This window comes from Onychomys torridus, chromosome 19, assembly GCF_903995425.1.
Source record: "Onychomys torridus chromosome 19, mOncTor1.1, whole genome shotgun sequence".
NCBI classification, from domain to species: domain Eukaryota; kingdom Metazoa; phylum Chordata; class Mammalia; order Rodentia; family Cricetidae; genus Onychomys; species Onychomys torridus.
In genome coordinates this window covers 815581-842086 of record NC_050461.1, presented here as the reverse complement: position 1 = coordinate 842086, position 26506 = coordinate 815581, and the positions used below count along the sequence as shown (strand labels likewise).

The 26506-nt window shown below is 36.1% G+C and overlaps 1 protein-coding gene across 2 annotated transcripts in view; it reads left to right on the top strand.

Annotated features, from left to right (window-relative positions):
* Positions 1-26506, top strand: part of Ascc3 (activating signal cointegrator 1 complex subunit 3) — a 310799-nt gene that overhangs the window by 262327 nt on the left and 21966 nt on the right. For both annotated transcript variants that reach the window (XM_036168670.1, XM_036168671.1), the window contains one exon: positions 16869-17093. In XM_036168670.1, coding sequence (XP_036024563.1) covers positions 16869-17093 — 225 coding nt within the window. The remainder of the gene's footprint in view (positions 1-16868; positions 17094-26506) is intronic.

Here is a 26506-nt window from a genome sequence, read left to right as displayed (position 1 = left end):
ACCTAATGCAGTGTACTTCATATGTTCTATGGTGGTATAACCAAGAAGTCATACCATAATAGTGTTGGTGAGAATATGGAGAGGGATCACAGCCCCCAAGCATTGCTGTTGGGAATGTAAATCATGTGTTCACTTTTTGAAACTATTCAGCTGTTCCTCAAAATATTAAGCAGTTACCACATAGTACCCCAATTTCACTCATAGATGTATACCCACAGTAAATGATATATATTCAGGCCCAATTTTACAGAAATGTTTATATAGGTATTTTTCCCAAGTGGAAACAACCCAGTATCAATCTATCAACTGAAGAACAGACAGGAAAAATGTAGTATGTCTGGAAGATATATTACCTGCGTTCTCAGACACTGGCTTCTGAAAACCCAGCTGTTTTTCACTCTTAAGTCTTTTGTGTAACTTTCTCAGTAATTCTCTTGATGTTTCTTATAGACTTCAAATAATTTAAATACAGGAAAAACTTTCTTTTAACTCTTTTTCATTAACCATCTAATACAGGGAGAGGGACTTCTTTATTTGGTTCTCCTATCCTCCTTTACTCTTTCTTCTGTGCTGTGCCCATCAGAGAGGAAGTGAAGGAAGATGGAAGTCAGGACAGGAGATTGGGTCTCAGCTGTTCCCACTTCTTTTGAGATCTTCCCGTGTTCTGAACTATCGTACAGATTCTTTAAAGGTCCACAGTGCCTTCTCAGGGCTGGTGATGTCGTGTTTTCTTAGTACACATTCTCACATTTTACAGCCTTTTGATACCCTTGCTTACATGGATATTTTCACTCTGGAAAATGTACTTGAAAATTGTAGCAATTTCTTTTTTTTTCCAGATTGTCACAGGCTCCTCCTCTTCCTGTGTCATACTCCAAACTTGTTTCTAGATTGCTTGCATTCTAGAATTGCACCACAGTTACTACAGTTTAAAAACTGCCTCTATATAGGCAAATCTCATGACAAACACCAATCTTGACATCTCTTCACCTATATTTGCACAGTTCTGTTTGCTACTTCCCATGTCAGCCTTCTGGAGCCAGACTCAGTACCCAGAAGGCTGAGAGTCTCTGTTCTTGTTTTGCCAGCCCCTTGCAAGGTAGTTGTTTACATATCCAAAAGGCTTGTTCCTTTCTCCACAACGTCTCACACCAAGCCAATTACCAACTTCATTCATTTCTTCCTTTTTAATTTTAGTTCTCAAATCTCTCCCTTTGGTGGGAGAGGGAATTTACTTTTCATCTCTTGTCTGCATTCTCATTACCCTGCATCCCAAATAGATCTTCTTGTTTCTTTTTACTCCACAGGACTCATCTCCCAGTCTTTCTGTTTCAAAGCATTGTTGTCCTCCTCAGCTCTACAGTTTGTATCTAAAGAATTGTCCTTTAATTTCGCCATTAAGGCCCTATATGCTTTTATCTCTTCGGTTAGACTTCCTCCTCCTCTGCTGTAGCTGTCACCTGTAAACACACTAGTGTGTGTGCTCAACCTGCTTCATGCTTCCTTTTGATTCCCACCTGCATGGTGTGTCTGACTTCCATCCATCCACCTTTCCTCAGTCTCTTCTCTGGCTCAGCCTCAGTGGTTGTTTTTTCAGTTTGTTGTACAGTATTTGTTTCACTTATTTGGCAGTTGCTTTAAATATTGCCTTGAAATACTTCTCATGTGTTTGGCTTATGTTGCTATTTCACTTATAGATTTACGTAGCTTGTTAATACATATATTTCTTAACTCCTAGAAATACTCTGAAATTAACAAATTAGAAATATTTACTGATATTCCTTACTATCTTCCTCCTTGCTTAATTTTTTTCAGTTTTTTGTTTGTTTGTTTGTTTGCTACATTCTCATAGTCTATAGAAATATAGTTTATAAAAAAGACACCTCAAATCCCAACACTTAGGAGGCAGAGGCAGAAATCAAGATCAGGAGTTCAAAGCCATCCAGGTTTTATAGCCATGTAACACCATGACTCAAAGGGGAAAAAGAAATGAGAAAAACAGAAAGAAAAGCTTACTACTAATAAATATTTAAAGTTGTAAGAGCAGAGGGAGGGTGATAAAATAATTTATTTCACATTTATTGATAAGTTGTTTTATGTGTTTTAAACTTAATTACCCTGTACTGCTATTAATCTCAATATCCTTTGTAAGGAGTCAAACCTCATAGCCAAATAATTTTTATTTCTTAAAAGGGAAATATCAAAACATTGTTAAGCTATAAGGCATTTTTTATTATATCTCTGAAAACTGAGGATTTTTTTTCAAGTTTCATCAAAGAGCAATTTTTTAAGGACTTAGCTATAAATCCTGGGAAATAGAAGTTTCTGATGGAATTCCTACCACTGAAATTATTTTAAGTACAACAGAACTGCTGCTGCCCACTATTGTAAGATCCCTTAAAAATCCAGCTGTCAACCAGGTGGCCCTTCTTACAGTTGAGAGAGTATGGTGTTATTTCTTGTCCATATTTATTTTTAACAAATGATTCTATGCCCTAAATTGCCTGGGAGGTAGACATTTGTAAGTTTTAAGACATTGATACAAATCAGACACATGTTTTCAGATAACCCTGAAAAGACACATGTAGAGGTTATGAGAGGTCATGATTATAGCCATCAATATTTATACTTTCCATCTTTGTGTTATTTTGATCCTTTATTAAAGTGAAATATAACTATTTAAATATTTGAAAAATAAGTTATTATTTAAGTTTTACTAAATCTTAGTTTTATTATTTTGTAATCTTTTGTAACCTAGGGTTCTTTTGCTTTTTCCTTGAAACTGAAATACGAAGTCCATTCCTTGTGTACTTTACACTGAGTTTTGTGGTCGCTGTAAACACTATGTAGGTCTGCTTTGATGTCTTATATTTTAGAAGCTTCCTTTGTTCAATAACATAGCATGTGACTTATTCAGTTTATCTATATTTTCCTATTAAAAGTACAAATTGTAAGTGTTGAAGCAATATTATATATTTGATAATATATGAAAATATTTATATTACAAATTTAATCTATTAGCAGTTAACTAAAAGATAATCTGATATAACAGGCAAAGATATCAGGAGGCACATTATCTTCTTCCTGGCTTGGTAAATGCCAGCTTACTTTGCAAATGTTGTTATAAAATACCTACTACCCAATTAATTTAGTACTTCTGAAGGCAAACAATTAGGGTCCCTATCAGGGAAATTTACTGAAATGCTTTTTCTAAAGCTTCAGTGGCCAAAAGACAGCACTGGAATGTGAGAAACTAATTTTGGTTTGTTTTAACACCTCAGAATGTTACAAATTAATCAAGTGCTACTTAAAGTCTAGAACTCATTAACTTTTTAAGTTTTACTTTTCCCATGACAGAGATTAGGTTATAGCATAAACTTTTAGTCTCTTGTTGATTAGACTGCCATACCCACTGCACAAGTGCCCTCTTATCTGCAGTTTAGTGAGTGCAGGCAATATAGTCTGTGCAGTGATGTCAAAGAATTGTTTTACTGTTTCATAAGGGCCCACTCCAGCTCTGTCTGCTTAGGTAAAGCACACATATTACTACTGAGCCTGGGAGGGAAAACATGTTACTCAAACATCCATGTGTTAATAAAGAAAAGGCCTTAGTGACAGTACAAGTGTTTAAGCATTAGATTCTTTCTTTAACCAACCTGAAAGGGAAAGTTGTACAGTGCATATATTTGAAGGCCACAAGTCCACGTGAGATTACATATCAAATAAAAATGCCAGGATCTACTGATGGCTAGAAGCTTTCACCCAAGGCAGACATACGAGGTTATTCATAGCAGAAAAGCAAGTTGTATGGCATCATAGAAAAAAAACATCGTGTACAAATATTTATCACCTACAGACTAAAAACCAATAGATAAACAGAAGCAAGATGTAGTAGCATCCATTCATTTTTAAATTTTTATGTTTAAAAGCAGAGTTTATGGGGGCTATAGAACAGATTGAGGTTTGTAATGAACAGGGACAAAATGAAAAGTATTGAAGGAACAGCAGGAACCATTTGTAATTATGAAAGGCATTTCTTCATTCTGTATTTTTTTTTTCTTTTGTAATCTAAAAACAGTAGCAGGGGGTTACAAGCAGAGTTCATCACAGGTTGTCAATCACTGTCATTTAGCATTTGCAGTGGAAGATGTCTTTATTCAAAGACAGCTGAGCAAATCAGAGACACAGATTTGTAGTTAGTAGTCTGTCCAGCCTGCACTAAATAAACAAGGCCAGGGATAACAACCAGCCTCTCACATAAAAATATAATGGACTCCACTGACCTTGCTGCCCTCCATTCAGCTTCAATCCCTGTTATATAAAAGCTTCACTACCCACATTCAATTTCCTTTAATTACCTACATGATGTAGATAAGAAAATGAACCTTCCTTTTAGTCAATGATCACACACAGGAAATTAGACAACTTGTTTAATATTAGAAGAGTGATTTTGAGGTAAATAATTCTATATGTCCTGGTGAAGAAGTATCTAGAAAGAGTTTTTGTTGAGCTGTTTGTTTTTAACCAGGGATTTGGATTGTTTTCCTAGTTCTGCTGATCATGAGATTACTGCTTTTCTAACCAGTCTAAACTGAGTTTTTAAAAATCTCCTTCGTGAGTTTTCTAAAACATACATCATAATAAAATACTTGTGGGGACATAAGAGCTAAGCAGTGTGGTGAAGCAAGCATGTCACATGCTGAAGAGCTTAGAAAATTGTGAAATGAAATTCCACAAACCAATGTCCATGACTTTCACAGGAGGGTCTGGCAGAGCAGTGGAGAATTAAATAGCAGTTGTCTTCAGTCTTCATTTCAACTCTGCTTCTGTTCCGTTTTCAAGCTGCCAGCAACAGCAAGAGGCCAGTGATACTTTTATTCATCTATCTGAAAATCAGTAATGACTTTCCATTTGTGTGAATCATACCATTTGAGCATTGATTAGAAAACAATGTAAGGTTTCAAAATTATGTGACTTTTCTGGACATGTGAGGATAAATGGTCCTTTCGTTCTCCCATCTACACAGTATCTTCAGTCAGTTCCACTGAGGTATAGAGAAAAGTGTGCTACCTTATCACCCACACAAGTACTTGTTTTCAACCTTGAACTATTAGGGATTTAAAAGAGACTTGCTTGGGATCAGAGACAAAAGCCCACAATATTATATCTGTAGTTCAAGAGGATACAACTTCTGAGTATACTTTAACTATCTCTTGTAACAGGAGCACATTGTCTTTGAAAGAACCAATCTTTTCTGTGACTGAATGACATTAAAATTCTGTGATTGTTTGAGTAGCCAACAGGTTGGTTTGGCAGGAAAAAGCATTTGATATGAGATGGTAAAACAAACCTACATAGTTATAAACATATATATAACTGAAAATTGTAGACTAAAACTCAAGTAATTGACTCTTAAGTCAGTTCAAATCATGTATGATATCAGATATGGAGATCATAGTCATTATTATAATACCTCACTCTTACAGGAAGTCTTTATATTGAATCCTCATACCAACCCCCAAGTTAAGATAAGAATTTGAGCTTGGAGATACAGTCAGTCTCAGAAGGACTCATAGCTCAAACAGCAAGGCTGAAGGACCTACCTTCAATTCTCTGGTCACTCACCCTCAGCTGTCCCATCCCACACCACCCACACTGTGGATTTGTGGAGCTCTAAGACCACATTCTTTGAATTCCATTTAATTTAAACATTGAGCAGAAAGATCTTTGGAATCAGGGGCCTCAGTGGTAGTGTTTGCCTATCAGGTGAGAGATTCTGGTTTCAAGCCCCCATGCTGCTGTAACCTTAAAAAAAATCAACAAAGGAAATAACAGCTTTAGATGATGAAACCTTTTTACTGTGTATAACTTTTAATTATAGAAATCACTGTTAATTTTGTTTTATAAATATTTATAAGCCAAATAACTGCTTTGATGATCTGAAAAGTATAGTCTGTCAAACTGAAATTCGGGAGACCGGTTTTACCTAAGAATTTATTAACTAACCAGATGGATGAGGTACTTTGGGCCTGTGCTGTTAGCAAGCATACATGCAAGCATAACTTATGTTTGAACCACAGTGGGAATGGTGTCTTTTAAGGTATATTTTCTCATGAATCATTCCCCCCTCTTCAATACATATCTGTGCCCTAACTGATCCATGTTTTGACTTTTAAAAAGTCATAAACTGCTCAAAAATACCTTCCCAAGCCCTTTTCATGTGCCTCTCCCAATATTTGTCCCATTGTTATTTTATATTTATCTATAGTCTGGAATTCCTACTATCCTATATCATTCCATCTGATTTTGTGTGACACTGTGTATAGATAACACATTTAAATATACAATTAGTTAAAAAAAAATTTCAGTACACTAAGACCTTGCCATTGTAGTTATTTAAACACTTAAAAATTTATTAATTAAAGTATATGTAAATTTTGCAAAGAAATCAGGTCTTTTTAGGTCAGAAAAATTGTTGCATGTACTACTAGGAGGTATTACCATAGTAGTACGTTGCTGTCTTTGGCTACCCTACACTGACAATCACATAACCCTGCATACAACTGAGATAGCTGTACTGCAGAACATTTTTCCAACTTGAAATGTACTCAGCTGTTTTCAGATTCTCCTGATATTGATACTGCTGGCAATGAGCACATTCACAAGCCTGGAGAAGAAGGGATTAAAGAGTAAATCGGGTCATTCAGGCAGAATTGGCACAGTTTAGAGAACACTGGAGTCACATCTCACATGGAGTTGGGATTCTGAGACTGAGAAGTAAAACCAAAAAAGCCAAAGTTATCAGATAACTTCTCAAGCATCGTAAGTAATGTGTATACTCAGGCCTGCTCAAATATGTAGCTTCTCATTTCAATACCAGGAGTTTCTTCTCTGGCATTCGAGCACATCTTTATTTCTTTAGTACCAAATAAGACAATTAGCTCACTTATATGTCCTGATATTACAAACTATGAGTCTGGCTTGGCCTTGAAGCTGTCACCTCTAATCACAGCACATGAGAGGCTGAGGCAGAATCACCACAAGTTCTCAAGGCCAGCCTGGTCCAGATTGTTCTACAGAGTATGATCATTTCTCTAAATAACAACAAAAATTTCCTTTAACCTTTGCAAATACTAAGTCTCATCTTCCTCATACTCCAAACCTGGAGATCCAGTTTGGTTTTAATAATAAAACAGTCACCACATTTTTTTTTTCAGTAAAAGATGAGAAGTAGTTATGTTTTTGAACAACAAAAAAGAAAAAAATCTAAGATAAAAGTACACCTTTAGCTTGTTGTACAGTCCTTACTCTGATTTGTCCTCCTCCTTCTGCTGTGGGATGTTGTTCTGTATGCTGTAAATATATGTTGCTCTGATTGGTTGATAAATAAAATGCTGATTGGCCAGTAGCCAGGCAGGAAGATTAGGCGGGGCAAGCAGAGAGGAGAATTCTGGGAAGAGGAGGGCTGAGTCAGAAGTGGCCAGCCAAATACAGAGGAAGCAAGCTGAGAAGACAGAACTGAGAAAAGGAACCAAGCCATGTGGCTAAACATAAATAAGAATTATGGGTTAAATGAAGTGTAAGAGATAGTCAGTAATGAGCCTGAGCTAATGGCCAAGCAGTTATAATTAATATAAGCCTCTTTATGTTTACTTGGGGGATGTGAGTGGGAGAGATATGTCCCAACCACCGCCGGGACACAGGAAAACTTCCTGCTATGTCCTTCCACCTCACACCTAACTTCCTGGATTGCTGCTGTCCCTTTTATTAGATTTTGTATGTTTGACAGTGCTGCTCACTGAGCGTTTCCTACCTTCTATACTATTCTCATCTTCCTCCTGGAGGCTCAAACTCATGCCATCTTTACCTACCTTTTTAAATTTTATTTTATTCTTAATTTGCCTTCTTGTACTAGTCTCCTGGAATGCAGGTCGTTTCTCATTATTTTGTAAATTGTTGTAAGCCAAGAATAAACACTGTCTCTCTGGGAAACTTCCCAGCATATCCCATCTTCTTCAACACTCTTCTCTCAATAACAGCGATTGATACTACAGTTTAAATAATTATTCATCTGTATAAATTGTATTTCCTAATATGGTTTTAATTTCCTAGAATGAAAAAAGCACATTGTAATTTCTGAGCCATCTTCTTCTTTGTCTGTCCTTGGTTTTGGTTTTTGCTTTTCTGTTTTTTGTTTTGTTTTGTTTTTTTCCTTATGCCAGTTGACAAGCCAGGGAATATGAAATGGACTTGCTGATGAAGATCTAGATGGAACCTAGACACAAGATGGTGTTAGGTCAGCCTTATGGATGACAGTACTTCTATCCTGAAATTTAATTCTTACCAAACAATATTGTACTGGCTAGTTTTGTGTCAGCTTGACACAAGCTAAAGTCATTTGAAAGGAGGGAACCTCAATTGAGAACATGCCTCCATAAAAGCAGGCTATAGGCATTTTCTTAATTAGTTATTGATGTGGGAGGAGGACCCAGCCCATTGTGGGTAGTGTCATCCCTGGGCTGATGGTCCTGGGTTCTATAAGAAAATAAGGCTGAGGAAATCATGTTGAACAAGCCAGTAAGCAGCTCCCCTCCATGGCCTCTGCATCAACTCTTGCCTCCAGTTTCCTGTCCTTTTTGCATTCCTGTCCTGACTTCCTTTGATGATAAATGTTGATGTGGAGGTGTGAGGCTTTCTTCCCCAACCTGCATTTTGGTCATGGCATTTAATCTCAGCAATAGCTACTTGAACTAAGACAAATATGTAGTTGGTCTTTCCTTTTTGGTAGGTGACTTCAAAAAAGAAAAGAGCAGAAATGACATTCGTAAAACCATGATGAAATTAGAGGCAATGTATTAACTGCTGTTATATACTTCTCACATAAGGAAACCCAAAAGGCCAGTGTTCTGCAAATCCATCATAGTTTTGACTGTTACAAAACAAAATTTAAAAAGAAATTTGACATTTATTCAAATTATTATAGTTAAAACAGGATTTAATAAATAATATTCAATCTACTCATTCAGCAAATTGTATTAAATTAATTAAAACACACATTTTTCACTCTCTTGACCTCACCATTTTCCTCCCCACTAAAGAAAGGTGTTCTCTGGGCCCTCTTTACTTCTCCCTTCATAGCTCCTTTATATCCTAACTACTTTTTTCTTCAGGACACTACTTTGCCTTTCTAACTGGGTCAAGTATCTTGCTGGAGTCTTTCATATTTCCAGTTATCTCTTCACAACGTTTGTCTTTCTGTCAATCTTCCATGGATGTGTGCAGTTGATTTGATAATGTCTTTAGGTACTACTGGGGCCTTCTTTATCCCAGAAGTAGGCATTCAACAAATGCTTTGTCAAATTAATTCATTATACTCAAAATTTCTAAGTAGGAATATTCCTATCAATACACTAATCAAACATGAGGATCTAACACTATAACCATTGCTTTCATTTTTGGGTACTCACAAAGACACATACACATACATATAACTTTTTTATTTTAATAGAAAATGAAAAATTTTTAATGTAAAATGTTATAAATAAATACTATATATGGATAGTTGAGTACATATTGACACATAGTTAATAGAATACTTGAATTTTATTATACAAATGAAGTCCAAATAATAAAACCTGATGGCATTGTCTCATCATTCTGTCATATTTCAAAAGGAGAAATCCACAATTTCAAAACAAATGTTATCTTACTCCCATGTATATGAACACTAGCCTCCTCAACTCTTGAGTGCTGGCCAGTCACCACTGTGCTTTCTGTCACTATAGATAAGTTTGTATTTACTAAGTGCTATGTAAATGAAATCCTAGGATATGCTCTTTGGAAAAGGATATAGCTTTTTTCACTCAGGATAATTATGCTGAGACTTAACCTATGTTGTGGAAAGTATTGACAGTTAATTCTTTTTATTGAATAGTAAAAATTTGCATCTTGGTAGAATGTAGATGTTTATCTCTTCACTTGTTGATGTTAATGATGTTGTCAGTTTCTGCATACAAGCTTTGTGTGGTTGTATCTTGGGCACATCAGTAAAAATGGAATGACTGAGTCATGTAACAGGTGTGTGATTAAGTTTGAGTGAATATGAAACTTTTCCAAAGCGATTAGAACATCTTACATTCTGGTCAAGATTTTCATCATTCCTTTTAACACTTGGTTTATCAGTTACACAAATTTTAAAGATTTTAACTTTTGTTTTTCTAAACTAACAATGTTGCACCTCTTTACATGAAATAATTCTTAAAACCTTTTAAGAATTTGTGAGGCTGACATTGGTATGTGATGTCTTCAGCAATAGTGATTGCTTATCATTAACTGTAGATTGAAACCAGTACCATTGAGAATAGCCTATAATGTTGTAGGGAGGTTCTGTATGACCCATTGACAGACAACTCAACAAGATATAACCCATTCCTATTACTGGGGATTTTATTTGGTAGCATATGGTGTCTAGATGGGATATTGTCCCTGCATTATATGGTAACTCCATTTAAATTCCTTTTTTTTCCCTTTGTTTTTTATTTTATAATTTAATTTTACATATCAGCCATGGATTCCCCTGTCCTCCCCGCCTTCCCTCCAGCCCATCCCCCATTCCATCTCCTCCAGGGCAAAGATTCCCCTGGGGATTCAGCTCAATCTGGTAGATTCAGTCCAGGTAGATCCAGTCCCCTCCTCCCAGGCTGAGAGAAGTGTCCCTGCATAAGCCCCAGGTTCCAAACAGCCTGCTCATGCACTAAAGACAGGTCCAGGTCCCACTGCCTGGGTGCCTCCCAAACAGTTCAAGCTAATCAACTGTCTCACTTATCCAGAGGGCCTGATCCAGTTGGGGGCTCCTCAGTTATTCGTTCATAGTTCATGTGTTTCCATTAGTTTGGCTATTTGTCCCTGTGCTTTTTCCAAACTTGGTCTCAACAATTCTCACTCATACAATCCCTCCTTTCTAGCCAGTTGGACTCCTGGAGCTCCACATGGGGCCTGGCCATGGATCTTTGCATCTTCTTCCCTCAGTCATTGGATGAGATTACTAGCATGACAGTTAGGGTATTTGGCCATCCAATCACCAGAGTAGGTCAGTTGGGGCTTTCTCTCGACCATTGCCAGTAGTCTAAAATGGAGGGATCTTTGTGGATTTCTGGGGACCTCTCTAGCACTTTGCTTCTTCCTATTCTCATGTGGTCTTCATTTATCATGGTATGATATTTCTTGTTCTCCCCTTCTGTTCTTAATCCATCTGGGATCTCCCGCTCTCCTAAGCTCTCTTTCCCTCGACCCTTGCCCTTCATTACCCGCCCTCATGTCCAGTTTGCTCATGTACAGCTCAAATGGCTGAAAAACATTTAAGGAATTGCTCAGCATCCCTAATCATCAGGGAAATGCAAATCAAAATGACTCTGAGATACCACCTTACACCCATGAGAAGGGTTAAGATCAAAAACACTGAAGACAGCTTATGCTAGAGACGATGTAGAGCAAGGGGAACTCTCCTCCACTCCTGATGGGACTGCAAGCTTGTACAGCCACTTTGGAAATCAATATGGCGCTTCCTTAGAAAATTGGGAATCAGTCTCCCCCAAGACCCAGCTATACCACTTTGGGCATATACCCAAGGAATGCTCAATCATACCACAAGGGTACTTGCTCAGCTATGTTCATATCAGCATTGTTTGTAATAGCTACAACCTAGATGCCCTTCAACTGAAGAATGGATAAAGAAAATGTGGTACATATACACAGTGGAGTACTACTCAGCAGAGAAAAACAATGACATCATAAGGTTTGCAAGCAAATGGATAAACCTAGAAAAAAATCATCCTGAGTGAGGTAACCCAGACTCAGAAAGACAAACATGGTATGTACTCATTCATAGGTGGATACTAGATGTTAGACTGCTACTCACAACTCCAGGGAGGCTACCTAGTAAAGAGGACCCTAGGAAAGACACAAGGATTGCCCAGTGACAGAGAAATAGATGAGATCTACGTGAGCAAACTTAAATTCCTTTTTATATATGAATATATCTTAAAAACCTTTCTTAAGCCAGATGAGGTCGCATACACCTTTAATCCCAGCACTCATGAAGAGGCAGGCAGATCTCTGAGTTCGACGCCAGCCCGATATACATAGTTCCAGAACAGCACTAGAGCTATATGGTAAGACCTTGTCTCAAAAACAATTAAAGAGAGAGAAAGAGAGGAGAAGAGGAGGAGGAGGTGGAGGAGGAGGAAGAGAAGAAGAAAACAACAACGAATGAAAGAAGGAAGGAAGATGAAGATTTTTCACCCAGTTGTCCAGGCAGACCTGTAACTCATAACAGTCCTCCTGCCTGAGACTCCTGGTATGGAGCCTACAACACATAAGCCTCTATGCCTACCTTATAACAAGTCTTAAAGTCATATAGTGCTAGCTTTTCTATTTTGGTGTCCTTTTCTTGAGTTTTGGCTTTTCTAGATCCTCCACATTATGAATTTTGGAACCAACTTGTGAATTTCTGTCAAAAGAAAACAGGAAAGAATTTCTGTGGTTCTTGTTGGAACTGTTTTAAGTCAGTAGGTCAGTTTCAGACAACCAAGGGATACATGTCCATTTAGTTTGATTTTGTTGAACTTTTCATATCAGTGTTACATAGTTTTCATTATATAGATTTTACATATTTAGTAGGTTCATTTTTAGGTACTCCTCATAAAATTATGAGCAGTATATAAAATTGTAATTTTATGTAATTATATAAAATTACATAATATGTAAAATGCAATACCATTGAATTTTTCAGTTTCCAAAATTTTAGTTCTACATATTAAAATTAATTGGTTAGTTATAGATGATTATTTTGGCTGTTTGTCAGGTTTTCTGCATTGATGATCAAATCATGGCAGTTTTGGTTCTTACTTATGTCTTTTTATTGTCTAGATCATTGGCTGGAACCCTTGTAATAATGCTGAATAGAGAGGTATTAAAACACAGAGCAAACTTGCTTGTTTTTATTTTTTTGTTCTTGTTTTGATTTTTTTTTTTTTTTTTAATCTCAGGGTGAACATACTCACTATAGAGACTTAGCCTTTAACTAGCTTTCTGGGATCTTCTTTACAACATCGAGAAGGTGTCCTTCCCTAGGTTTGTATGAGCGTTTTTGTTGGGTTAGATGTGAGGCTTAGTTTTCTTTTCTACATCAATTGACATGATAATAGTTTTTTTTTTTCTTTGCAAGTTTCATAATTATTAAGGTTACTTATATTTATTGACTTTTAGAGTATTGATTACACATTCTCCAAATCAATCTTACTTGATCATTATATATTATTGTTAAAGGAAATCCACCAAGAGGATATAATATTATAATTATAAGCACTTATACACCAAATACAAGGTCATCCAGCTTCATAAAAGATCACTTTTACATCTAAAATCACACACTGCCCCTTACCCAGTGATAGTGAATGATTTCTATACCTCACTCTCACTAGTAGAAAAGTCATCCAGAGAAAATTTACTAACCAGAGAAATTCTTGAGTTAATTAACACCATAAATCAAATGGACCTAACAAGCATTTACAAGATTTTACACTTAATCACTAAAAAGTACACTTTCTTCTCTGTAGCTCATGAAGCTTTCTCCAAAATAGATCAGATATTAGGATACAAAGCAACTCTTACCACATACAAGAAAATTGAAAGAATATCCTTCATCCTGTTTGACCACCATGGACTAAGGTGAATATCAACAACAGTAAAAATGACAGAAAGGAAACAATCTCATCGAAGCTAAACAACTTACTACTGAATGAAAACTGGGCCAAGACAGAAATCAAGAAAGAAAATTAAGTTTGTTTTGTTTTGTTTTAGAATTCAATGAAAATGAAAATACAACATACCCAAACCTATAGGGCACAGTGAAGGCTGTTCTAAGAGGAGGTTCACATGAAAAAAAATCATATTAATGTCTTACTGATACACCTGAAATCTTTAGAAAAACAAGAAGAAATAGCACCCCAAAAGAGTAGATGGAAATAAATAATCAAACTCAGGGCTGAAATCAATGAAATGAAACCAACACCAAAAACAATACAAATAATCAATAAAATGAAGGGTTGGTTCTTTGGGGAAAAAAAATTAACAAGACTGACAAACCTCTAACCAAGTTCACTAAAAGAAAGAGGGGGTCCAAATTAATAAAGTCAGTGATGAAAAGGGAGCCATTACAACAGGCACTGAAGAAATCTAGAGAACCATAAGGACATACTTTAAAAATTTGTATTCCACCAAACTGCAAAACCTAAAAGAATTTTCAGGATGAATCTGGATGAGTTTCATCTTGTATTTAACTCCTCAACATGAAATCAAGATGAAATAAACAGTTTAAACAGATCCGTAGCCATAGTGCAGTGATAATTAAAAATCTCCCAACTGATAAAAACCCCAGACCAAATAGATTCAGCACAAAATTCTCCCAGGCCTTCAAAGAACTAATGGCCTTCTTTATGCTTTGTCTTCATCTAAAATCCACTGTATCTGAATTTAACATAGTCACTGTCCTGTTACAACTGCATATCTTTTTTATTCTCTCTCATTTATTTATGTTGTATATAGGTCACATGTAGCTGAGTCATGCATTATTGTTCAGGTAATCTTTGACTTTGATTATGGTTATCTAACTCATTTATACTTACCATGATTGTTAATATGCCTTAGATTTAAATGTTTAATCTAACGTGTTTGTCTTCTGGTATAAAAACATACTTTATACACCTCATTTTTTTTCTTTGATTTTTTTGTTTTTTTGCGGGGTTTTTTTAAGTTTTTTAAGTTTTATGTTTCTTAGATTATTTCTTCTAGGTTGATTTGTTGGTTATAACTTGTGTCTTCCTGCTTTAGTTGTAATGGTTAGGATTTATAATATATTTTTAGCTAAACAGTCCTATCTTCCAATGATACTGTATTACTTTATTAGTAATAAAAGAACCTTATCTTTCCATTTTTCTCCTACAAGAAAAAAAAATGCTTTTTAATCATCTACTTTACTTTGTTATATATTAGGAACTTCATTGCATCCATAATTTTTGTTTGGAATAATTGTCATTCATTTCAGTATCTTTGTTAGTTCTACAGTCTGTTAGTTCCTTATCAGTTTCCATAGATGGTTATTCTCCCTGTTACACTGTTTTCCTGCTTTATTTTGCTTGCCTGGTAATCATTAATTTCACCTTCAAGAATTTTTGTAAGCCTATAAATCTTTCTGAGCTTTGTTCTGGAATTTAGTTAATTTACTTGAAAGTATGTGATCTCTTTATGATTTATGATTTTTTTAGGCAGATCCAGAGTAGTACTCACTGTACAGTCAATGAGACCACCCTGTATTCTATGGACTGAATTTTTTCTGCTCTGGGGTAGGAATAAAAATTAGGCAAGGCACTGTTTCAATGCGAAAAATTGTTCCTTGTAAAGTCTTACGTTTTTTCAATGATTTTTTTTCTCCTAACTTTGGGTAATTTTCTAATATATATTCTCTAGACCAGTTTTTAATCAACCTTCTTTGCACTATGACCTTTTAATACAGTTCCTCAGGTTGTAGTGACCCCCTCACCCATAAAATTATTTCATTGCTACTTCAAAACTGTTCTCCAACCTGAGAAAGGGCGCCTAGACAGTATTCTGATGAAGACTCAAAGAGGAATTCCTGCTGATTTCTAGAACTCATGTGCACACATTCTCCACTTCCCCACCCTTGATGTGTAATTATTTTCTCTAGTACTGAATCATAACCTTCAACTACCTTCATGTCTTTGGATTTACAACTCCATTTCAGTTCAGGGAGCCTTCCTGGTCTACTTGGATTGTGCCTTTCTGGACTACACCCTGAAAAGGCTCCATACTGTAAGCGAGGCAATAGTAAGGCTCATCTAGTTCGTTTCCTAAGTACCAAGTGTTCCATGATCAGTACCTTGAGAGTCACTGTTTCGCATGCTTTGTCCTTCCAAATGATATCAAACCGTTTGTAACATTACTCATCCCTAATACCACAGATGGTATTAAATTCTTGTACCAACAGCAGTAGGCTGAATCTCAACTACATATTTGGAAAAATAAGATTTTTCTTTCACAAAAAATATTCTAAGAAAGTAGATAAATCTGCTTTTAATAGAACAGGCTACTTCCATTTAGGCTTTGGTGTCTATCGTGTCAGTCATAAATACCTATAGTAGTACACAACAGTCTGATAATGAGTTTTTATTGACGATCCTATTCTCTGCCCTTTGCTCACCTCACTAGTTCCATTCCTGACCCTTTTCCAGCACTGCTTTATTTGTCCTACTCTTTGAAGATCAAAAGCCTCACTGTTTTCACAGAGCTTTTCCCAACCCTCTGAACAAAGCAGGTTCTCCAAATTAAAAGACTCTGTAGTACTCTGTTCTTAGCAGATCATAGCATTCATTGCACATTATGGAATTCATTGTCTGTGTTCCCTAGTGGGAACACAGTTTCGGGTTGTTACCTGGTGTGGCCCCACTGTCATAATAACATGTAACAACTGGTAGGTCCTCTATTAACTTTTTTACTTTTTAAAAAACGTGAGTATTCATGGATTTCAAATTTATTGTATATTATCTTTAGTTATGTATTAATGATAATATTAAATAAAACAAGATTTGAAGGGATATGGTTATTTGTCATTTTTATAAATCATGTTTTAAACATCAGCAAGTAAAGTATATTAATCACAGCTAGGTATGTGGCTGGAAAGGTACAATGCTTACCTAGCATGTTCAATTCTCAGACCACAAAATAATATCAGTGAGAAGTGCATTAATTATTATGTTTTTGATTATTAAGTTGAAATTTGTCTTGTTTTACAGGATGCAGAAGAATACACAGACTTGCCAGTAAGACACAATGAAGACCATACAAACAGCGAATTGGCGAAATGTCTTCCCATTGAATTAAATCCTCATTCATTTGACAGTCCTCACACCAAAGCACATCTCTTGCTCCAGGCACATCTCAGCCGAGCTATGCTGCCCTGCCCAGATTATGACACTGATACCAAAACGGTCTTAGACCAAGCTCTCAGAGTATGTCAGGTATGACAGCCTTTCTGGTATCCATATTTTAATTTTATTACATTTAAAACTTTTTTATTCTACCATTGTTGAGAAACACCTGGTGAATCAAATTAGTACTTTTCTAAGGAAAAACGAATAAAAATATATTATAAAGTCAGTTTCAATCACTTTAAACCAGAACGTATTGAAAGAGAAGTGTGTGCCAGGAGCATTACATGCATTGAGCATATAGTAATAAGACAGAAGAATCCATACTTTTATCTTGAATCCAAGATAGCAAAGGCTGAAAGTAAAAAAATGTAAGTCAAGGCAAGTGTCATGGCACTCACCTATAATCCCAGCACTTCGGTAACAAAGACAGGAGAATCTTGAGTTAGCTGCCAACCTGAGCTATATACAAAGTGGAGTCTACCCTGGCTTCCTAGTGAAACTCTAAAATTGAGGGAGGAAGGTGAAGTCATAGAGCCTTGAGTGGTGTACGTTCTCCACACAGAAGCTATAGTGATACTTTGTACACTCCAGTAAAGCTTATCAGGAAATCAGAGGAAAAAGCCAGCCACTATATTAAACATAGAAGTCAGACAATGGTAGCACACGCCTTTAATCCTAGCATTCGGGAGGCAGAGATTCATCATCCCGATCTCTGTGAGTTCATGGCCACACTGTGAACAGAACCAGGCATGGTGGCACACGCCTTTAATTCTTAGCACTAGTTAACCTTAGATGTCTGGAGGTCTGTACAAACAGACAGGAAATGATGTACCTGGGCAGAGAGAGGAAGTGAGATGCCAGGGCACAGAAAGGATGTAGGCATGAGTACACAGGAAGTAGCTCTCTCTTTGGCTTAGGATTTCCTAGTGGTAAGAACATGGCTGGATTCTTTCTGCTTCTCTGATCTCTCAGTTTTTACCCCAATATCTGGCTCTGGGATTTTTATTAATAAAATAAGCAGTTACTGAAACTGTCCTGTAGGAAGCCACCAGGTCTAATTAGAAAATCAAAATGGCTATTGAAAAACATTGAAAAGATATAGATAGAAATAGCACAAAAAGAGGTAGAAGTGGAGATTGTGGAGAAAATAGGATCAGCCTATTCAGGGAAGAGCTAAAGCTTAGTGTGGATTTTAGATTTCACTCTAAAGAGGGAAAGCTTTGGGGCACTGGTTCATTAGTGATATTAATAATACCTATCAATATTCCCAAATATTCAGTACTTCATTTGAAGATAACAGTAGTACTCTCATGTTAACATAATTTTTATAAAAAAAATAAATAATTACTTTCTAAACCCACAAAACAATAGTGAAAACTATGGCCCTGTTTTATATTTTGAAAATGTTTTGATACCCAATGTAATAAATGTTACCTAGACCCATTTATCTCCTTTTGCAATCAATATAAAGTATTTGTTGCAGTGTTGTTTTATTGAAATATATAAAGAAAATCTACCCTTGTGATATAATTTAAAAGAAGAGCACTGTAACAGCTTTTTCATATCATCATGAGCATTAAAGAAGAGTATAAAATCCTATCAATGAGGTTTCAATACCTTGAGTGTTTGACAGTGAATCAAGGAATGTTGAATAGTATAGATGTGGTAGATGAGAACTGCTTGGATCCAAAATGGTCCTTGAATAGCTTGTGTGTGTGTGTGTGTGTGTGTGTGTGTGTGTGTGTGTGTGTGTGTGTGTGTGTTTTAATTTTACACATCAGCCATGGGTTCCCCTGTCCTCCCCCCTCCCGGCCCCACTTGAATAGCTTTTTTAAGAGCTGACCGAATGAACAGGAATTCTTAGCAGGCAGGAGAAACTAAAGATGATTCAGGGTTTCTCCAGCATAGATGCAAGAAAGTACCTGCCCACAGGGAAGTAGGTTTTGATGAAAGATGTATAATGACAAGATTGAATTATGAGAGATCTTGACTTTATACATTTTACATTTTTAAATATTCCTGTCATAAAATATGTAATTTTTAAAAGTGTTTGTAAAGGTACATTAAGTCTACCAGTACAAGTAGAAGGACATTCTTTAAATTGGTAAAGGTTCAAAAATAGCCTAGGACCTCTCAAACTAATTATAATTTGTAATAGTTCATTGATAAATTCATTTACAGCACCCATATCTGGGTGACAGGTTTAGTATGGTTTTTGTTTTCTGCTTTCTGCTTTTCTAAAATACTTGAGTGTTTTATAAAGAAACAGTGACATTTTTATTATTCTTCATTTGTTTTTTGGGTTTTGTTGTTGTAAATGTTTTGAGACAGGGTCTCTTGATGTAGCCCTGGGCATCCTGGAGCTCACTATGTAGACCAGGCTGGCCTTAAAATCACAAAGATACACCTACCTCTGCCTCTCTACCCCTCTGCTTCTGATTCTGCCTCTGCCTGTCTCCTGGGATAAAAAGCATGTGACACCACACCCAATACATTTTATTATTCAAAAGTGTTACCATGTAAAATAAAGTAAGCATAGGGTATCAGAAATTCAGAGGGAAATAAGACTTTAACACATCACACTTTTGTGGCTAACACATGATCTACCTCTGTAGAAAGATGATTTCTCATTCCTCATTAGTCATGCTTTACAGGGTTAAAGTTCTGGGTTTTCAGCTGTAGCCCTGGATACTCATTTGTGTTTGCTATGGCTTTTTTTCATCCTTTTCACAAAGACAGTTAATGAACAGTGGGGTCAGGAAGGCTTGCAGGAAAGGTACAGAATGAAGTACATTTTTATTTTTGCAAATAAATTGGTTAACATTATAGTTGTCACCTAATATCATGTACAAAATTTATCTTACATAACCAACTCAGTAAAACTTTTCCTTTTCCATATTCACCCAAAGGAATCTGTTTCAGTGTAGGATCCCATATTTCATTTGTTACATCTCCTTAGTGTCCTCCGCTTTCTTAGCCATGATTTTGTAGTGCCCCACAATTTGAGCTTGCCGAGTAAGTGTTTCTTTGTGATTGCACTCATGTTCCATATTCTGGCAAGAATACCACAACAGAGATGTTTTGCCCTGTTAATGTATTACATTCAGGAGATTCATGACAGGAACGCAGCCATTACTGATGATAGTAACTTTTACCACTTGAAGTTGTATCCACTACCCTCTACACTCGGAAACTGTGTTTTTCTCTAATAAATATCTTATAGGGAGTTGTGCTTAGGTCATATGAGTATCCTATTTCTCATTACCTTTCCTATATTTTTGTCAGCATCCATTGCAGATACGTACCTAATACAGTTAACACTCTTGTGGTTTTCTAATTCCATTATTCCTGTAATTATATTATATTTATTTCTTTTTGCATTTAAACAAGTATACTCTTAAATTGCTTGTATTATTCTTTTGAGTAACATGTTTGCTATCATTATTTGCTTTCAAATTGTCCCAGTTTGTCTGGTGAAAGCCATTCAGGCCTGTCTGAATCTTTCACATTCTCCTGCTATGGTTTCTTGTGCTTTAGTCTTGCAGCACTTCCTTATCACTTTGTTTGTGTCTGTTTGTAGGCGCTTTATATAGACAAAACAAGAATTCTAATGATGTTCACACACATATCTATGACCATTTGTCCTGTGTATCTGAAAAACATTGATATTTATCATCGGATACCCACACTTTCAAACTTACACCAAAAAGTAATTGTAGTTTTTCTCCTTTTTAAATGTATAGCTCCTTTATCATTTAAGAAATACCTGTTGACCATTAATAAAAAACTTGGCTTCTCTGTTTCCAAATGCTCCTGATGTAGTTAAAGAATTGCTAACCCTTATTCTTGCAAAATCCATGCTTTCAGCCTCATTGAGAGCTATGTGCAGCTCAGTTTGTCTTAGGAGGTCTTTGCTTTATATACTTACACACACAGAGATACATGCCTGGCTAGGTTTTTTTTCTTTTATTAATTTTTATCATCTTGTTTTATGACCTTTTTGATTTAATAATTTATATCATTTGATATTGTTCGCAAGCATAATTTATAGTACCTGGATCATATTTCTTCATTTCAAATTTCTTAGAATATTTAATGGTCTTAAATGCTTAACTTGGCCTTCTAGAACCCACCTGGAAGCTTCTTAGCCTGAATCTTTTCATTCCTGCAATTGGTTTGCAATACTATGATAAAAGTAAACCAGGAAAGAGAAGGAGTATTAGGTATTGGAAATGTGGAGAACAAGTCAGGTTGCTAATATTCCTGTGACTGATTTTTCACTCGTTTCCCATTTGATACAGGATAGCAACTCTGACTCTTAGAAAGCATTAAGTTCAAGCCATTTTCCAAGCTTTAGCCCTTCTGGCTGTTTGAAAATTATATTGCTGCTCACATGGCACCTGAACATGCTCATGCAGGCTATGGTTTCTACTCAGTACCAGGAGCTTTACCTGTAAATTTCCTCTGTTCCTCTGCTGCCAAGAGCAAGGGGCTTAACTTCTGGTATCTATCAAAGTAGCACAAGTGGAACCTTCCTAATAAATATAAAGGAAAACACCTAGAAGGCTCAAGGAAGTGGGTGTACTCACTCTAAAATGCTCTCCATCATCATAGTAATTTACTACAAAAGAGATTTTTATGCCTTTTGTTTCATAGAAGCATATCTTTTACTTGAGCCATCCTTTAAATTATGAGAAGTGTAGCTGGATTAACAGTGTTTGGGGAAGTTTTTCACCAAAGAAAATAGAGTTACAGTGACAGAAATTCTCCCAAATTCAAGCCAGAAAATATAATTCAGCCTTGTTTTTGTTTTTGTTTTTTAATCATATTCAGTTACAAATTACATATCAAAGTTATGCTGTACATGTGCAAATTTGTTTTTTCTTCGGTTGGGTTTTTTGTCGTAGTTTTTTTTCTTTTAATATTTTACTATTATTGACATTTCCATTTACATCAATTATAACAAAAGTAAAAGTTACTCTATATACTCTAGTTCTTAAAAATAGCTTAAAAGATTCTAATTTGTTAATTGTGTTATAATGCAATCAGTTGGCCCTGGCTTCACCTTTGAAATCCTGTTCTTGATCATGCTAACTATAAAATGTAATAAATGATACTCTGTGGCATGAATTCTAATTGGTCTTAATAATAAAAACCCAGAGTCAGGTAAAGGGGTAAATGCTGAAAGATCAGAGAGACAAAGGAGCAAGCCACAGCCACTTCTTACCTCTACCAAATCCTCAGACTAGAGGAGCCAAGCTCCTGTCTCTACCTTCCTTATTATTTTCTCTCCCACCACCCAGCCATATCACTTCCAGTTTCCTCCTCCCAAGTGCTGGGATCAAAGGCATGTGTATGCCACCACTGCCTGGCCTCTAGTAGCTAGCGTTCTGATCTCCAGGCAAGCTTTATTTGTTAGATCACAAACAAAATATCACCACAACACTGAAAAACAGTTCTTGAGCATGATTCCTGCTCTGTGTTGTAGCTAATGTACTCAGTCACATACACCATTGAAGAAAACTGATTTTACCCCTCCTAGCAGCTATCAGTTGTCAGTAGTTTCTTGAATAGAGATGGGGACTCTGCATATTTCCCTTTCTTCACACTGGGATTTTCTCTAGTTTGAACTTATCAATTATTTTCTTTTCTTTTCTTTTCTTTCCATAGTTCTTGTGTATGCTGTCATGGTGTCTGTGAGTTCATATGAGAATAAAACCTGTTGTGTTTGGAAAATACTGTTTCTTTTGAGTCATCCATCACTTCTGGCTCTTTACAACCTTTAAGCCTCCTCTTCTGCATAGATCCCTGAACCTTGAGAGGGGAAAGGTGTGATACAGATATCCCATTTAGGGCTGAGTACTTCAAAGTCTTTTACTCTGTGTGTGTTGTCCGATTGTAGATCTCTGTGTTAATTGCCATCTGATGCAAAAAGCTGCAATGATAAGGATTCAGCGGTGTTCTCTATGTGTATAGCAATATGTCAGTAGGAGTTGGGTCACTGTTGTTCTACTGTTGTAGCTTGTAGGAGTCTTAGCTGAGCAAGATCAATAATTATGTTTCTCTTCTAATAACATGTATATCCCCTTCCAGCACTATGAATGTTAGTAGGGATGAAGCTTCTAGTTGGGCACCAGCTCAATTTCTCCAACTCTGGTGACTCAATAAGTGATGTCTTCAACAGTGTTTACTTTCAGATTGTGGAAGGTAACCAATAACATTATCAATAGCCTGTAATGTTTCATTGGGTGTCTGTGCTTTGGCCATTGATTAAAAAAGAAGCAACCCATGCCTAGTATTGGGATTTTTTTTTTTTTTTGAGGTATACGGTATCTGGTTCTGGCACTGTTTCCCATTATTTTTTAAATCCATTTGAATTTCATTTATATATGTATATATTTTAGGAATCTTCTACAATAGTAGGTTTACATAAGGCTTTTCAAAGACCTTTAATGTAGTTGTCCTTTTCAACATTCCCTCTACTCTGCCCTCCCATTATCCTCTCCAGTTAATCCTCCTCTTCTAATTTCTCCTTTATCCCTTTGGAAGATTTCCTCCTTCCTTGCCCTTTACTAGCTACATTCTAGTTCTTTGTAGGTCTGGGTCACTTCACTTAGGATGAATGTTTCAACCTTCATCCATTTACCTGCATATTTCATAATTTCATTCTTAATAGCTGAATAATATTCCATTGTGTAAATGTACCACGTTTTCCTTCATTCATAAGTTTATAGCCACCTAAGTTGTTTCCAATTTCAGTATAGAGCAGCATTAAATGGATGAGCAAGTGTTTCTGTAGTAGAATATAAAGTCCTTTGGGTCTATGCCCAAGACTGGTATACCTGGATCTTATGGTAGATCTGTTTTCAGATTTAAAAAAAAAAAAAAACTAATAATTTTTAACCAACTGCATAAATAGAGGAAGGGAACATGTAGTTATATTGGAATGATATACCTTTCTCTATTTAGATAAGTTCTTGAATTTGCAAAAACAAATCTTTAAAACTTCATTGATACAGTTGGGTTGTTTAGTCTTTGATCTTCAATCTATTTTTCTCCTTTTTGTTTTCTTGTCTTGATCTGATACAGGGTCTAATCTAGCCTAATGAGGTGGGTCTCTGACTTAGTCCAGACATGAGCCTAAAGTCCTGATTCTCTAGTTTCCACCTTAGAAGTGGCCAAGATTACATTACAGGCTTGCGTGCCTCCACTAATCCATTGCAGTGGATCAAACTTAGAACCTCTGGTATGTTATGGCCAGTGCATTACCCACTGAGCTGCAACCCCAGCTTCACTGTTCTTAAATATGCTAATGAATAAACAATACATCTGTTTCTGCAAGTATGTGTCCATGTTAGAGTATGTGAAGAGGAGAGAATAAAATATTTGAGTTACATTCTGTGCCACAAAAGGGAACATAGGAAAAAAAGAAACAATTTTGAATGAATGATAGTATAACTGTAAATGTGCTAGTCTAGATTTCATTAGTAAATGATTCATTCGTGTTGTGGAGGTTACATGTAAAAATATTTGATTCCCAAATAATCAAATACCATAGAGGAAAGTGAGTGTGTTTACCTCATGTTCACTAGCATGGGCTTGGTGAGTGGGAGTATATTGAAAAATGTCACAATCATCTGAATGAGTGGGGTTTAGTCTTTTAGAGCCAAGTACAATTAGCAGTGAAAGGTATTACCAAGATTAAATAGGAAGTACTTGGTGTAATCCTTAATCCAATACTTGCAAGAATGTTTTGATATTACAAATGTTAGGTGACTCTGCTGTATTCTTAGTTAAATCCTTTCAAATGTTAAATGCTTCTAATTAGACAAAATGAGATTTTTTTCTTTAAGTAGGTAGCACAGTAAGTTTCAGAAGATCTCTCCAGATCATTTTGATAAAAGTAAGGTAAGTAGCTTACATGTAAACAATATGTCTGCTTTGCGGGTCTGTGTCAGGGAATGCTAACACTATAGGAGGATTTCATAGCTGAGTTATACTGTTAACTTCTAATAGCTGTAACATTACTGACTGGGAAGATGACTAGGGCATAGTGTGGCATGCAGGAGATACCTGTTCATCATGAACAAATAAAATAAACATTTTGGTTTTTTTCTTTCTAGTTGTTTAATAGGAGATGGTAGGAAGAGTAGATTGTGTGTGTGTATGCAAGTTTTCCCACAACTTAAAAGATTTTCTGCTGCCAAATTTTGAATTGTCTACCAATACATGTAGTCCATTTACTATAAACATTTTCATGTGACCTTATCAAACTCGTAAGAGACCTGGATGGGGTCTAATTCAGGCTACTTCCTTGGCCAGATCACCAAGGACCCCTTCTTTCTGTAGAAACTTGGTGAACTCTTGCTACTGGCTAAGGATTTAAAGCAAATCAATCTACATGAACTTAGTCCTTAATTATTTATTCTTCCAAATGAAAATATCCACACTTCAATGAACATTCAGTCCAGACAGTCAGAGCTTCATCTTAACTCTTCAGTACATTGACCAAAATCACCTAAAACAAAGCATCATCCTTGCTAGGGATGCAGCAGAGCCAGTGGGCTCAGCACTTCCAAAACTAATACAACTGTATATGTTTTGTGGTGTTATACACCTTTATTTACTATTGTGAATTTACAAGCAATCTCCCTCCAGAGACTATAATATAATTTGGAAAGCTGTTTCCTCCTGGGTGAGTTGCCTGTATGCTTTCGTATGGCATCTCAGGGATGGTTTATTGACAGTGTGGTGCTGTTGTAAAGGATCCTTCTATCCCCAGTTCCTCTCCTCACACTCACATAACAACCCTTCTCCCGGTTGGGGCTTTAGGAAATGAGTAATGCTTAACCCATTTGTGTGATCAATTCACTTAAGCAGCTACTGTGAAATGTTAATCACAACTTTAATTTGTACTGCATTAGCATTTTGATTAACTTGTAGGCTTGCTAGGACACTTGAAGCGCTTTTACTCATAGTTACAGCTCGGAAATGACTTTTTGATTAATTAAGTTTGTTAGACAGCAGCTGAGCTTCCTGAATGCTAACCTTCTGGGGGTCAAAGTTTAGGAGAAAGTTATTATGAACAACTGTTGCTACTGAAAAAGATCTTATAAATGTACTTTCAGCATTTTAATTATTAACAAAAATATTGTAGTCTTACTTCACAGGACCTGAATCTTTAAATGAGTGTGCCTTTCTCTCCAGAAAGCTACTCTCGGGGGTCTTCCTGTCCTTGCAAAACTTCCAGAAGCTCTGAGCTAAGCAATGAACTTGCTCAGTCTAACATATTAAGCTCCTACAATGAGTTTCCAGTTATGTTTGTTTGAAGTGTTTTTTATTATTTTCCTTTACTTTTCATTTGAGAATAGTTTACATTTTCAAGGAAGGTTGTCTAAAACCTTACCGCTCTGAATGTTTTCAATTTAGTATAATCTTGGAAGCTCAGTGGAATCAGGTCTGGTTAGTGCTTGAATGGGAAACTTCCAGAAAAGGTTATA